This window comes from Caloenas nicobarica, chromosome 19 (genome assembly GCF_036013445.1).
Source record: "Caloenas nicobarica isolate bCalNic1 chromosome 19, bCalNic1.hap1, whole genome shotgun sequence".
NCBI classification, from domain to species: Eukaryota; Metazoa; Chordata; class Aves; order Columbiformes; family Columbidae; genus Caloenas; species Caloenas nicobarica.
In genome coordinates, this window is record NC_088263.1 from 2,478,989 (window position 1) to 2,492,702 (window position 13,714).

At 46.1% G+C, this 13,714-nt stretch overlaps 1 protein-coding gene across 1 annotated transcript in view; it reads left to right on the top strand.

Annotated features, from left to right (window-relative positions):
* Positions 1–13,714, top strand: part of LOC135996398 (discoidin domain-containing receptor 2-like) — a 35,870-nt gene that overhangs the window by 9,619 nt on the left and 12,537 nt on the right. Inside the window, 7 exon segments of the mRNA XM_065648323.1 lie at positions 236–338; positions 2,568–2,796; positions 4,752–4,899; positions 5,099–5,204; positions 7,859–8,045; positions 11,632–11,878; positions 12,876–12,968. Of these exon segments, the coding sequence (XP_065504395.1) occupies positions 236–338; positions 2,568–2,796; positions 4,752–4,899; positions 5,099–5,204; positions 7,859–8,045; positions 11,632–11,878; positions 12,876–12,968 (1,113 nt within the window).

Below are 13,714 nucleotides of genomic sequence, written 5' to 3' on the forward strand. Positions count from 1 at the left end.
TTTCTTTGTAAAGTTTTTTGCCTTGCCAGGACTCTGCTGGATGATAGTAACTCTGAGTGTATTTCATTACTTATTTCATTTTATGCTAATTATTTCATCTTTTATTTGCATTCTCAATTTTATCACTTCCATGTTTATTCCCTAGGCATTGATAGCCTTTTAATTAAACTTGTCTGGTGATTTAGAAAGAATTGGTACTGATTTTTTTTCTACTTGCTTTTGTTCCCGTTTTAAGCTATATGCCGTTACCCTTTGGGTATGCATGAAGGGACAATACGAGACGAAGACATCACGGCGTCCAGCCAGTGGTACGATTCCACAGGACCCCAGTATGCACGGTAGGTTAATCTCTGGCAAAAAAATATAATCCTTTTTTTTTCTTCTAGATATCTAGTATGTGATTTGAGGAAGAAGTTCCCTTACCCTTAAATCAACCTTAAGTTCGCTCACTTTGTTCACTGTTCCATATTAAATCTAATTACTGCATAGTGAAAGACCAAGAGGCAGTGGTCATGGTCACAAGCTGTAATAAAGGAAATTCTGAATCAATATTAAGAAAAAATATCCTTCCCCATGTTTTCATGAAAAGGATATTTTTTTTTCTTAATATTGATTCAAGATTCTTGAAGTGGTGGAGCTCTCGGACAGGTACCCAGAGATGTGATGGTATCTCAGAGCTTGGAGGTTTTCAGGACATGTGCAAATCCTTGAGCAATAGTTGTGGCTTTGGAATTAGCCCTGCTGTGAGCAGGAGGTTGGGCTAGAGACTTCCAGAGGTGGCTTCCGACCCTGGTTTTCCTATAGTTCTGTGAATAAAGCTCTAATGGATTTATGACTTACAGGTCAGGTAGGGACAGTGCCCCTGGGATTCTTGTAGAGCGCTTTAAACTAAATTGTAGGAAATCATTTATGAGGATGAACTTTCAACAGCATCATATTGAGGAAATGGGCTGTGCCCACTCAAAAACCTGGAAACCGTAGAGTTAAGGAATTGTTAAAAAGCAGCTAAAGGATTTTCTTTCAATGTTAAGCAGTACTACAGTCTTTCTCATAAGCTTGGCTTTTCATTTTTTTTGGTCATTTCATTTCTCTGAATGATTCCCAAATACCTACAAATGTGAGTTTCCTTAGAATTGTTTATAATGATATCAAACATTCCTACAGCTTCTGTGCAAGTCAGATATGAATTTCAGGGAAACTGTGATACTTACATTTTTACAATGAAATTGGGCAGTCATTCTCCTAGAGTTTGAGGTTTTTTTCCTTAGTCCGTGGTAGAGCAAAGATGTTAAGTGTTGTGTGTTTTTAATGGCGTTTGATCAAGGCTGTGGGTCTGAAAGCTGGGACACTTACTTCGCTCTCTGAATTATGGCTTATCTCCAGTTCTGCAAATACTTCAGGCATCACTTGCCATCTGTTCCCGTCACGTCTTTGCCAGGGCAGCTGGATGTCCACAGGGTGAAGACATGAAGCCATTCTCTAGCAGACTTCATTTTATTAGAGGTCATAGCTGACCTCTAACCATCCTATGCACATGTCAGTCCCTGTCATTTCAGAGCCATCCTTCCCGCCTTTCTTACAACTTCTTCTTGCCACTTCACCGGAACAAAGTCTCGCACAAGCAGGTGACCAACCTGAGACAAAAATCCTCTCTAGCTGCTGCCTGGACCCTCAGTGTCTCCTGCGGTGCTGCCTTCCTTGGCACAGGGGTTGGGGTTCACCGGTCCCATCAGTTAGAGACAGGAGACCTGTCCCAAAGATAAGGGCACTGAAGGACTTGCTGTTTGCAAAGAAATCCCTGTTGCTAAAAAGCCCACATGGTCTTTTTGTGGCTGGGATAAATTTTTCGTATTTGAATCTCTCCACCTTGTGGCTTGCAAAGCTGAGCCTACGGAAGCCTGGGTGAGGCGGTGGTTCCTTGAGTGGCTCCACCTGCTGCTGGCTGCAGCAATCTCCAAGGATAAAAGCTTAATCTTTGCAGCTGATGCCACAGTGTTCAACTTTGAAGCAGAGCCTTTCACGTTGTACACTTAGCAGTGTCCTGCACCAGCAACTCTGGATGAAGGGAAGGTGGAAGATGTGTTGAGATGACCCAGAATAGTTTGTAGATGGGCAGAGCTTTTCTTTTTAAAATGTATTTTTAAGATAAGCTCTTCTTTGTGCTTGTTAGAGCTGTAGGAGCTGGTCAAGCCGAGGTTCAGGCCTTGCTGTATGGGGTTTAGAAGAAATTAGTATGCACTTTACCAGCAAGGTGCTCAAAGGCATTCAGTATGTGATTACCTAATGAGTGGCATAATTGTTTCCAATCAACATGAAAATATGTGTCTGGGAAAGAAAAAATTAAAGATATCTGAAACTGAGGGAATTGTTCTGAACAGGGCAAAACTTGGCTGGAGGACTCAATCACCCCAAAGAGGCAGGGTGTTTGGTAGCCAGCTGTCAGGTCTTACTTGCTGACTTGGTTTGTTTTTCATAGTGCTCAAAGTTTGAAGGTCTTTCCTCAGTTACTGGGAAGGCTGGATCCTTGCAAGTGACATTTTTTTGGATGTGTGTGGTTTTCCCCTCAGGTTACAAAGGGAGGAGGGGGATGGAGCCTGGTGCCCAGCTGGCTTATTGCAACCAGAAGATGTTCAGTTCCTTCAGATTGACCTGCACAAGCTCTTTTTCATCACCTTGATTGGGACTCAGGGACGGCATGCCCGTGCCACAGGCAAAGAGTTTGCCCGTGCTTACCGAATTGACTACAGCCGCAACGGAGAGCGCTGGATCTCCTGGAAGGATCGTCAGGGCAGAAAGGTGAGTGTGGTAGGAGCAGAGTCCTGGAGAAGTCAAGCCATAAAGAACTAGACTGTAGAAGGCAGGTCGTCTATGTACTGCCTAGTGCATCGTACTTTATCCTGACTCTTCTGTCATGCATTCAGCATCATCTGCCTTAGTCCTGTGTTTGCTGCGATGTTGGGCTGTTACTCCTCTGACCTGATCCCCCAAACCCCAGCCACTGCCGTGACTGAAAACTGTTGCTCTTCGCTACCTTTCTGTCCATGTTCAAAACATCACGTGAATGTCCCTCAACCAGCCACATACTTGCTTCTAAATTGGACACTGCAGAGCAGATGCTTGTTTTGTGATTTTAAAAAAAAAAGGAATGGGGTGGCAGGGAATGGAGATGAGTTTCTGGATGTCTGGTAACAGTGTTTAATGTAAGGAACAAAGAGGAGGAAGGAGTTTAGAGGGTAGGAAATGTGCTGAGCACACAAATTCAAAGAGGCTTCCACACTCACCATAGTCGTCTCCCACTCTCTCCAGACGTGAGCACAGAGCTTGGCCCTGGCTGCGCTCTGCTTGTCTTCATAACCCTTTATTAATAAACCTCCCCCAGGAAGGAATCCCCTTCTCTCGTCTGCAGCTCGTCTGACCTGATCCCCCCTGCCTCAGCCTGGCTTGTGGAGTCTGGAGATCTAAGCCAGACTAGAAAGGTGCTGGGTGTGATATTCTCTAACTCTGGGGATGCTTTGGAAGTCACAGTGGGGTCTGTATTGCAGTGTTAACTAGTAGCTTCTAGCTTGTTAGCGTATCATTTGTTCACTCAGACCTTTGATCGGCTCTTTAGCTGTTACCGTTACCTTGCCCATCCCTCATGTTTTGGTGTGTGCTACAAACGCTGTGTTTGCAGGATGGGAGGGAAAGTTTAAACTGCATGTGGTAACTGTTCTTTGTCAGTAGTTTCTTAGGTGAAGTCTGTCTGCATCTCGAGTTGTATCAGAATGCAATTGATTACTGTCCACAATATCTAAAAGCCCCTTGTCTCTGCAGTCCTGTACAGAGCCCTGTTCTCAGGCACTCAGGACTGCGTTAGTGTCAGGTGTTAGGATTTAGCGTGGGTCAGTTTTTGCAAGATCTTTCTTTGGCCATAATAAGGTAAAGAGCATGTACTCAGCTGTGTGTGATTGGAGCCATCCTCTCTGCTGTTCTGTACATGTGGAAATCCACATATTCTGTCAGCGTGCATACCTGTTCCCCATCACATGAGACCAATAAGTTTTCCTTCCTGGTATCCTTAAAGAAGATGCTTCTGCTCCTGCTGGTCTGGACGTGGCATACACAATGGGCTGCAATTCCCGTCATTTCAGCTCCTCTGAAAAATGACTTGCAATAAAACATATTTTTCCAGATAGTAGGCTTTTAGCAGCACCATTGAAACTGAGGGCAAGGGGAGGGTGAAAGTCCTTGCCAAATCAGACTGCACTTCAGCAGGATGGGGTGGCTCTGGTAATGCTCAACACTTCAGTTCAAGAGATCTGCCATGCAGCTGCTTGCACCTTCATCTCCCAAATACTGCAGCACCTCTGGAATTTTGTTGGCTCCTAGAAAAAGGGTATCAGGACTTTCCACCAGGTAACTAGTGATGAGCGCAAGTGCTCGGTTACCTGCTGTTGAGCGTACGTGGAGACTCACTTGGAGAGAGGTTATGTACTAGTAACTGGAGCTCTCTGCAATGTATAGTCTACATGTACATTCATCTCGCACTTGCCTTTCTCAGAGCACTACCTGGTATGAGTCTGCAGGGGACAGGAGGCGAAATTATGGTGTAAGCCATGTACCGGGTAGGAGCAGGGAGCAGCAGCAGCTAATCCTCTGCAGATACTGCATAGGAAAGCTCCTCAGTCTCAAATAATAGGGTACAAGTACACCCCTGTTCATATTAACTGCACAACAGGGAGAAGTTACTGATAAGGAGCTCTCTTCTCCAGGTGATCCAAGGCAACATCGATACTTATGATGTGGTCTTGAAAGATCTTCGGCCTCCCATCATTGCACGTTTTATCCGGGTGATTCCTGTGACGGAGATGCCAATGACTGTCTGTATGAGGGTGGAGCTTTATGGCTGTGTCTGGTACGGTAAGTACTAATTTCGACACCTGTAGTCCTCGCACAATGCTGACTGGGGCTTGCCTGCGTCCCCATGTATTCAGAGGGAATCCCAGGCCCACAGAAGTGCTTCTGTTGGTCCACACCATAAATAAAAGGACCATATGGACAGAGGTGATGGAAGGCTGCTGCTGCTGTATTTCTGAGGTATATGGCCTTCTTTTTTTAGATGGTTTGGCATCCTATAGCATCCCTGAAGGAGGGACAATAGCGGCTCCTGGCTTCCCCATCGTTTATCTGAATGACTCGACCTATGATGGCTACCAGGAGCGCAGGTGGGAGAAGTTGTCCTGTTCTCTCTCGGTCACTGTGCAAATGATCTCTTCTTTCCTACTTAACCTGTCACTAGTATCTTTTATCCCAAACACTTCTTTGAGACCTCCAGAGCTGCAGGCTAGCCTACTAGTTCTCCAAAGCATTGTTGCTTTGTTGTTCCAGGCTCTTTGACATATTGTTAGTTGCTTTTTTAAAGGAGGGCATGGGCTCAGGATGCATTTCATTTCCCTCAGCTGGCAAAGGCTGGCAGGAAAGAAATATTTTCGTTATTAGAAGTTGTTGCTTCTCTTTAAAGAGTGTGCCCTTATACAGCTAAGTGCCGTCTTTGTGCGTAGCTTCCATCTTTACATGATCTGATGCTGCAGTCCTGATGTGTCCGATTGCCTCAAAGCCCTTGTTGGTCTTGGTCTGTAATTGTGACCATATTCATTGCACTGATTTCTCTGTTGGTTCAGGTATAGCCTTAAACTGTTGTCGATACTGCAGATCATAAGGTGCTGCTACTCTTCTGTTATCTCAGATTAGAGTGGGAGAGCTGGCTGGACCTTCTACCTGCGTAGTCCCAGTGTCCCTGGAGCAGATGAAGGTCCTTCCCCTCTTCATTGCCTTTGCTCCTTCTGCAGTTTGATATCTGAAATGAATTCTCCATCAGGCTGCATCTTAAACTGTTGCAGGAGGTCTCCAGGGTAAACTGGGCATCCAAGAAAGTGCGCAACACCTGAACTCTAGGCCTGTGCTTGGTACCTGTGAGCTTCTGGACAGATTTGAGATACTGTTTTTTGAAAACACAGCTCTGATGGGCTTGAAACAACTTGGAAAACTGCATCACTCCCTGTGAGAAGCTCCAGGTCAGCAGAGGCACCACTGCCAATGTGGTATGAGAGGAAGGGGGCTGATTACTCACTGTACAGATTTCTTGGGTATGATGCTTTTCCAATTTGGAGTCAAAAAGCCTAAAGTAACTGGATTTTGACAGCTCATTGCAAGGTCTGTTCATTTTTCACATCACTGAAATGAGGTAGGGTGGCATGTTACTGACATTTTGAGGTGTCTTTCATTCAGCCAGTAGTTGACTCTCATGGAAGGAGAGTTCATTAATAGCCTGTATCTGAAATGTCTGAAAGTTCAGCAGTTATTTAACATTTAGTTTGACTACTTTCTATGCTGTAAATGTGGATTTGAATGTGTTTCAATGACTTGAAACCTCAGACAAACTTGGACGTGAGTATCCTCTTGAGACAGCATATCCCTGCTTGTGCAGGAACGTGCCGACCAAGTGATCTGACGGTGCCTTCTCTGTGACGTGGTGTCATGCATTGACTTAAGGTGTTTTTGTTATATGTCCCATTTCAGTTGTCATTAACTTTCTGAAAATTTTTACTGTTGCCTAAGGTGATTAGGTTTTTTTTATGCTTGGAGATGATTTTTGTAAACATATGTTTTCTATCATGCTGGAGGTTAAAATAAGGAGGTGGAAAGTACATTCTTCATGCTTGCAGGGTGTTACAAGATCCAGGCTAACAATGTTGTCTTATGTTAATATTTGATGCTTTCAAGCTGCCTTGATATAGTAGGGATTGGATATATATATAAAAAAAAAAGGGTTATGTGCAGAAATATGTAGGTGTTGCACTTAGCTGTCCAGCACTAACTTAGGACTCTGGGCTTGCTGGGGGATGTCAGGGAGCTGCAGATGGAGGCACAAAACCCAAGGAGTCCTTCAAGCTATTTAACCTCTTGGTCATATGCCTGTCTGGCCTGGAAGCAGGACTGTGCCTCTTCCAGCTGCTGATTCCATCTTGGAGTTCAAGACCAAATCCTAGTGACAGGAGGGCTCACCTGGAACAGACCTGGGGAGCTTCACTGTGTGTAGCAGCGAACAGAACAGGTCCAAGGAGCAAGCTCGGGCACTAATACAGCTGAACCGTTTGCACTTACCTGCTACAGGACAAGGGACATGCCGGAGATGGCTCCCAGAAGGCAGGTGGGTCAGAATTGTACCACATCTGGTGTCTTCTACTCCAGGACGATGCTGGAGAACTGTATAGTGGGCTCTGCGCTGTTGGATAGGGAGTGAAACGGGGCAGGGTGCTGGGCAAAGAGTCTGATCAGCCTGGGAAAAGGAGCTGATGCTGCTCTGCTCTTGCACAAGGAGCAATGCCAGAGATGATCCCAGTTGGAACTGGCTGTGGCTGGGTGAGCTGCCCATGGTCTCTGTTCTTTTTCCTGCATTTTGGTGCCTGCAGAACCCTCCCTGCGGTTCCCCCAGGGCAGGATGGAGCTGTGTTCCTCCCATGCAGCTCTATGGTGAAATGCTGCAATTACAGCTCTGTGTGGAGACCATACAGTGTCATTTTCTGTAGTCTCAGTTTTCATTCTCAAGAGGCTCTACTTGTAGCTTGGCTTTGCTGTCAGTGCTGGATATCAATGCAAAAACTTCTGCCTTTTCCCAAGCAGGGAGACATTTTAAAAGCTTAACCTGAACAAAATAAAGGTGATGTTGCTTAAGAACGGGGAATGATTTTTTGACCAGGATGCATTAAGCATAAATAAACTAATGTTTTCCTGGTACTAGTTGAAGGACTCAAATGCTTTCACATTTGAGCTCTCCTGGCTGCTGTTCTGCCTAACTGCTGGTTTTTTTTCTCGCTAGGCACTTGTACGGTGGTCTGGGCCAGCTGACAGACGGTGTGCTGGGACTGGACGACTTCACGCAGAGCCACCAGTACCGCGTGTGGCCAGGCTATGACTATGTTGGCTGGAAGAACGAGAGCTTCAGCACGGGCTCTGTTGAAATGGAGTTCCAGTTTGACCGACCGAGGAACTTCACCTCCATGAAGGTAGACAGCAGGACCCCGACACCGACACGCTGGTGCCCAGAGGGTTCACGGACCCGGGTCAGGTGTGGGATGGGACGCAACATGAGCCACAGCAGTGGGCTAAGATCTTCTTGGGCAAAAAGTTGGGTGCCCCATAAAGGAAACCATGGGACATACTGGGAACAGAGGGTTGGTCAATGGGGAGGCTGAACTGGAGATCATCAGTGGTCCCTTGTATCCTTCTGCTTTGGGAAGAGGACCCAAAGGGAGATTCTCTGGAACAGCTTCCTGCACATCCACACTTGTGTATTTTAGGCTAAATGTGAGTCTGGGAAAGTTCGACAGTGGCAAAAATTGCAGTAGGTGCATCAGGAGGGAGCAGGGAGCTCTGCATCTTCTCAGGAGAAGGGGTGAGCGAACGCAGACAACGTGGGTGCTTTCAGATTCCCCCTTTGGGTCCTCTTCCCAAAACAGGAGGATACAAGGTGCTTGACAGCAGAGTCCACCACAGGCAGAATTTGAGATGGACATGTCCTAAGTTTGCCAATGTAGAAAGGTGAAGCAGGGGAACACCTGCCTCTCCAGAGCTCAGACACTCTTCTTTCAGTATTTGGCTTAAAAGAATAAAAAGTGGACACCGAGAGCAGTGGTCAGGCAGCTGAGGTGGATTTAGGATGTAGGCTACATATGTTTTAGGGGCTGCCTGGCTCTTGAGGTAAAGGAATGTGGTTGTGCTTCCTTCGTAACCAAAAATATCTCTGGATGCCTCAGTCTGTGCTTGTGCTGTGGGAAATTAGTTAAACACACAGGAAAAGGATGAACTGAACTTTGAGTCCGTAGTAAACAGCAGGATCTTTTGAAAAGTATTGGTGGCTTTTCTCCTAGAGATCTCAAATGAAGGAGAACCCACCACATCCTTAAGTAAATTGTTTTGGTGGTTACTTACCCTAGTTTTATTTTGTCTATTTTTAACTTGCAACTGTTGGCGCTTAGCCTGCTTTTGCTGGCAAAAATAAGAATCCTGCCTTCTCAGAAGTTTTCCTGCTTCTACACTGATTTAACCACTCTCTTAATCTTTACTTGAGTAAATTAAGTTGGCTGAACTTCTCAACACCTTCCCTGTGAAATCCAGGGTCATTTTTGTAGCTGTCTTCCAATCCTTTCTTTGCCAGTGCTGTTTTTGGAGGTATCGACACTGGAACTGGATGCAGGCTTTCCATCAAACTGCATGAAAGAATGGTACCAATTTCCTGCTTTTTTGGATGATTCTTCTTTGTTTAGGAATCTTGTGATCATATTTGTCCTCCCAGCCAAGGGACAGAGAGCCAGTGTTCATTAAGACTTAAGTATCATGCTAAAAGTCAGTTTGAGGTTATTGGTGTCCATGGTCAAAGTCCAGTGTAGAAAGCATCACTTACATTTTGTTCCCAAGTTCACTACCCTGAAATGAGTCAATCCTGAAAACGCCACATTATTTTAGGAAACTTTTTTCCCCCTCCCATTTAATTTATTTTATTGCCAGCAGTTCTGCTGTCTCTTTCAGTTCACTGAAAAAGGTAGCTAGGAATACATCCCTGCTAGAAAGTCACCTGCAGAAAAATGATTTGTGCCCTAAAACTTGTAAGACTTACTGGTTGACAATTTTTAGTCAAATTAATATAATTCATGAGTTCATACTATCCTAATTGGAGTCAGATGGTATAATGAGTAAATCAAATGCCTTACAACAATCTGTCGTGTAAACACAGCCATCCTGATCAACTAAACACATAAGCTCATAAAAATAGCTACTTCATTTAGTATTTCATTATAAAGCTGTATTGTTTAGCATAAATTACTCTTCATTCTTTATTGAATGTTACCTGTTTCAGCTTTGCATTTGTTTTGTACAGGATAGGTGGTCTGTAAATGCTTTTTTGTATCTCCATACCTGTTAGCTTTATTCCAGTTTTGAGCTTCCCCAGTATCCAAGAAAGTATTAAAAATAAACATTAGCAAATGCAACCGCACTGCAAATTTCTTAGGCTTGCATGTTATAAAATTGAACATTCGGAGGTGGTGTTTGGAATAGCGAGTGTCTCTGGGTTGGTCCAGGATATGAACATACCCAACTCCTGTCCAAATGCAGCACAAATTGTATATTGCAGACGTCAGGCTTTGCTGCCTCGTTATGGATGATTATTTCGCCTTATTGAATAATGTTGTCTAAGCTTCATCTGTTCCTAATTACATGCAAATACCCCTCTTTTGTCTTTTTACTGCTCCTCAGGCCTGTTGTCCTCATTACTGCTTCACTGCTATTCACTGTGAGACCTCACAGAGGCCAAGCAATTAATGGGGTTCAAAGCTGCGCTTAGTTTGGAAACTGTTGTTGTCACAGTTGCTAATACTCCACCGTCATTAGGAAACAATTTGTAGAGTCTCTAGGGAGGGTGGGACCACCATAGCTATGAAAATGGAGTAGACTGAGGGATGCTGAGGACTTTAAGGGTCATCTTATTCCTTGATCACTGGCCACAGTGGTCCAGATCTACAGGACTGCATGGCAGGACTTAAGCTGTCATGTACGTTTGTTTAACAGGAGAGAGATTTGCGTTGAAGAAAGGCAGTGGGATGTAAAGGATCCTTACAAGTCTTGTCCTCCTTTGCGAAGCTGCTTCCTTGGGAGCGCTGGAGGCCTGGAGAGGGCCAGGTGTTTGGTGTTGATGTGTCCGCAGTGCCACAACCCAGCCAGACGCAGATGTCGCTTCTACGCTGGAACCTCTTGGTTTGGGTGCAGCCCAAGAGCAGAAAGGGAGAAAGTCGCCACCAGCTCTTGGGAGGGTAAAACAAACCTCCCAAATACGGAGGTGTGAGGTCGGCCTGACAGCAGATTGTGAACCGCTTTGTCTGAAAGCGGATTGTGTGGAGCCGTAGCTCGGAGATGAGAGAGGATGCCTTTGTTTCAGTGAGAGATCAGCTTGGCGTCTTCGTGATTGCACTTTAAATTCCAGTGTCATTAGCTAAAGCAGTGGTGCTGTTGCAGCAGGGGCAGCCTGACCATGAGCCACCAGGAGAGGTTGCCGGATGCAGGCTTACATTATGGTTTTCTTAAAGTCTAGATTCTCGGTTGTCTTCAAGGTGCAACCACGGCAGAAGAGCTGCTGTAGGTCAGGGGAATATTTTCTTGAGCTTCTACTTTTTTATTTTTTTAAGAAACTAGCTTAGACTGCAGATGCTGAAGGTTTTCTAAATGAAGCTAGAGCCCAGGTGTCTTTTTTTTCCTCAGAATATATGTTCAAGGAGAATTGGTCTGTGAGCCTTAGGTTGATACAGAGTTTGATTTTTACATGGGCCTTTTGAAGACCCTACCAAAATTTGACCATTAATGTGGCTTTTGCATGTAAAGTTAGGAGCTATTTTACAATCACTTTCTGCACAAACGTTCTCATTGCACACTATGAATGGATGAAGCTAAACTGGAACAACTCACTCATTCTGGGTTAGGAGTGTTCATACAGGGAGATGGTTAGAAATAGAAAATCTTCACGAACAGAAAATCCTGAGGCTTGATTCAGGTTTCAGTAAATCTTGTTCCCGTCTGATTGATCTGTTCTCTTCTGCCTAGGTGCATTGTAACAACATGTTTTCCAAGGGGGTGAAGATCTTCCAGAAGGTGGAGTGTCTGTTCAAACCGCGCCTGATTGCAGACTGGGAGCCCGAACCTGTTGGAGTGGCAACTGTCCTAGATGACAAAAACCCCAGCGCGAGGTTCGTGACTGTCCCCCTCAACCAGCGCGTGGGCAAAGCCATACTTTGCCGCTTCTACTTTGCTGACACCTGGATGATGATGAGCGAGATTTCCTTCCAGTCAGGCGAGTATTCCTGCAAGTCAAGCAGATCTGGCAAAGCACAGAGAGCAAAAGAGATGGTGTGGGAGTGCAGGACATGGGGGGTTAACGTGAGTGTGGAGCACTGTGGGGCTACCCGGGAGGAAGGAGGAGGCAGTAGAAGCATTGGAAGGGCAAGAAAGGTCCCATCTACAGTGGATTCTTTTCAGGTTGATGCTGATGGACATGTGCAGAAGCACAACCAGGGCAACCAAAAATTGGACTGTAGAGCATTTCTTCTTTTTTGAGATGGTTGCCTGCTGCTTATGGGGTTGATTTTTTTTTTTTTTCTTTTCCTTCTCTTTACAAGTATTTTGTTTGAATAATTTAAGTATATCTACAGGTGGTAATCAAGTTAGCAAGAGGCTGACATTTTTCTTTTCTCAAGTCTTAACTGTGAGGCAGAAATCAGTGCCGTGAGGTGCTGTAAAAGACTCTAGAAGGGTATGAACGAGAGTCTTGGAGAAAACCACCAGCACTGACAGTGAAATGATCTGGCTACAGCTTCCTACTCGGAGGTCCCTGATCTGCTGTAGTGAGAGGGCGTTCCTGGGGAAGGAGCGCTGCGATTGCAGCTTGCTGCTTATCTTGCTGATGGCAGCTCCTCTTGCCTGCCCTCTGTCACTCTGTCTGGGCTGTCACTCAGCCTGGGATGGCAATTCTTACAATGATGCCAAAATTGGGAGAAAAAAAAAGTTCTTGCTCCAGTCCCCTGTGTCTGGCCAAGCTCGGGGACACATCCTGCACGCACTGATCTGCTGTGGTCAGGACACACCTGCAGAACAAGCCTCTGCGCTGAGCAGCATGAGTGCTGGGAAGCGCTGAGTGAGCAGATATCTCTGTATCTCTGCTAAGGCTGTTTGTGAGCTGCCTGGGTCTGAGCCCAGCCCTGCTCAGGAAGCCAAGGGTGGTGGTTGGGGTTGCACTGGCTGCTGGCAGGAGCAGGGAGGTGGCTGGACTGACTTTCCCTTCCCTTCCACAGACATGGAGAGCGTGAATCCGAATTTTGTCACAGTAGCCACAAGCACAATGGATGTCCTGGAAACTGAGTGCAATGTTACTGAGGGCACCTGGGGTAAGAACTTGGGTGAGTTAGCCACACCAAGGGCTCAAGTGTTGGGGGTTTCACATTAACGTCCCAGTTAACGTGGTCTCTCCCTCCGTTGCTGGAGATCTGGGTGTGGCCTCTTATCGCCCTCATGCACAGGGCTGCACAGAATCAGAATCACAGAACAGTTTGGGTTGGAAGGGACCTTCCCAGCTCCCCCAGTGCCCCCCCTGCCATGAGCAGGGACATCTGCACCAGCTCAGGTTGCTCAGAGCCCCGTCCAGCCTGGCCTGGGATGTCTCCAGGGATGGTTCAGCCACCACCTCTCTGGGCAACCTGGGCCAGGCTCTCACCACCCTCAGGGCCAACAATTACTTGCTCGTGTCCAGCCTGAATCTCCTTTAGTTTGAAACCATCACCCCTTGTCCTGTTGCAACAGGCCCTGCTAAAAAGTCTGTCCCTGTCTTTCTTATGGGCCACTTTTAAGCATGGAAGGGCTGCAATAAGGTCTACCCGGAGCTTCTCTTCTCCAGCTGAACCCCCCAACTCTCTCAGCCTGTCCTCCCAGCAGAGCTGTTCCAGCCTCAGATCATTTCTGAGGCTCCTCTGGCCCCTCTCCAGCAGGTCCATGTGTGTCCTGTGCTGAGGACCCAGAGCTGGACCAGCACTGCAGGGGGGTCTCCTCTTACAGTCCTCTGAGCCTCAGCTATTTCTTCTTCCCTCAGCTGGCAGAGGCTGCCTCAGAACAAGTGGGCTGAAGGCACATGTGCAGC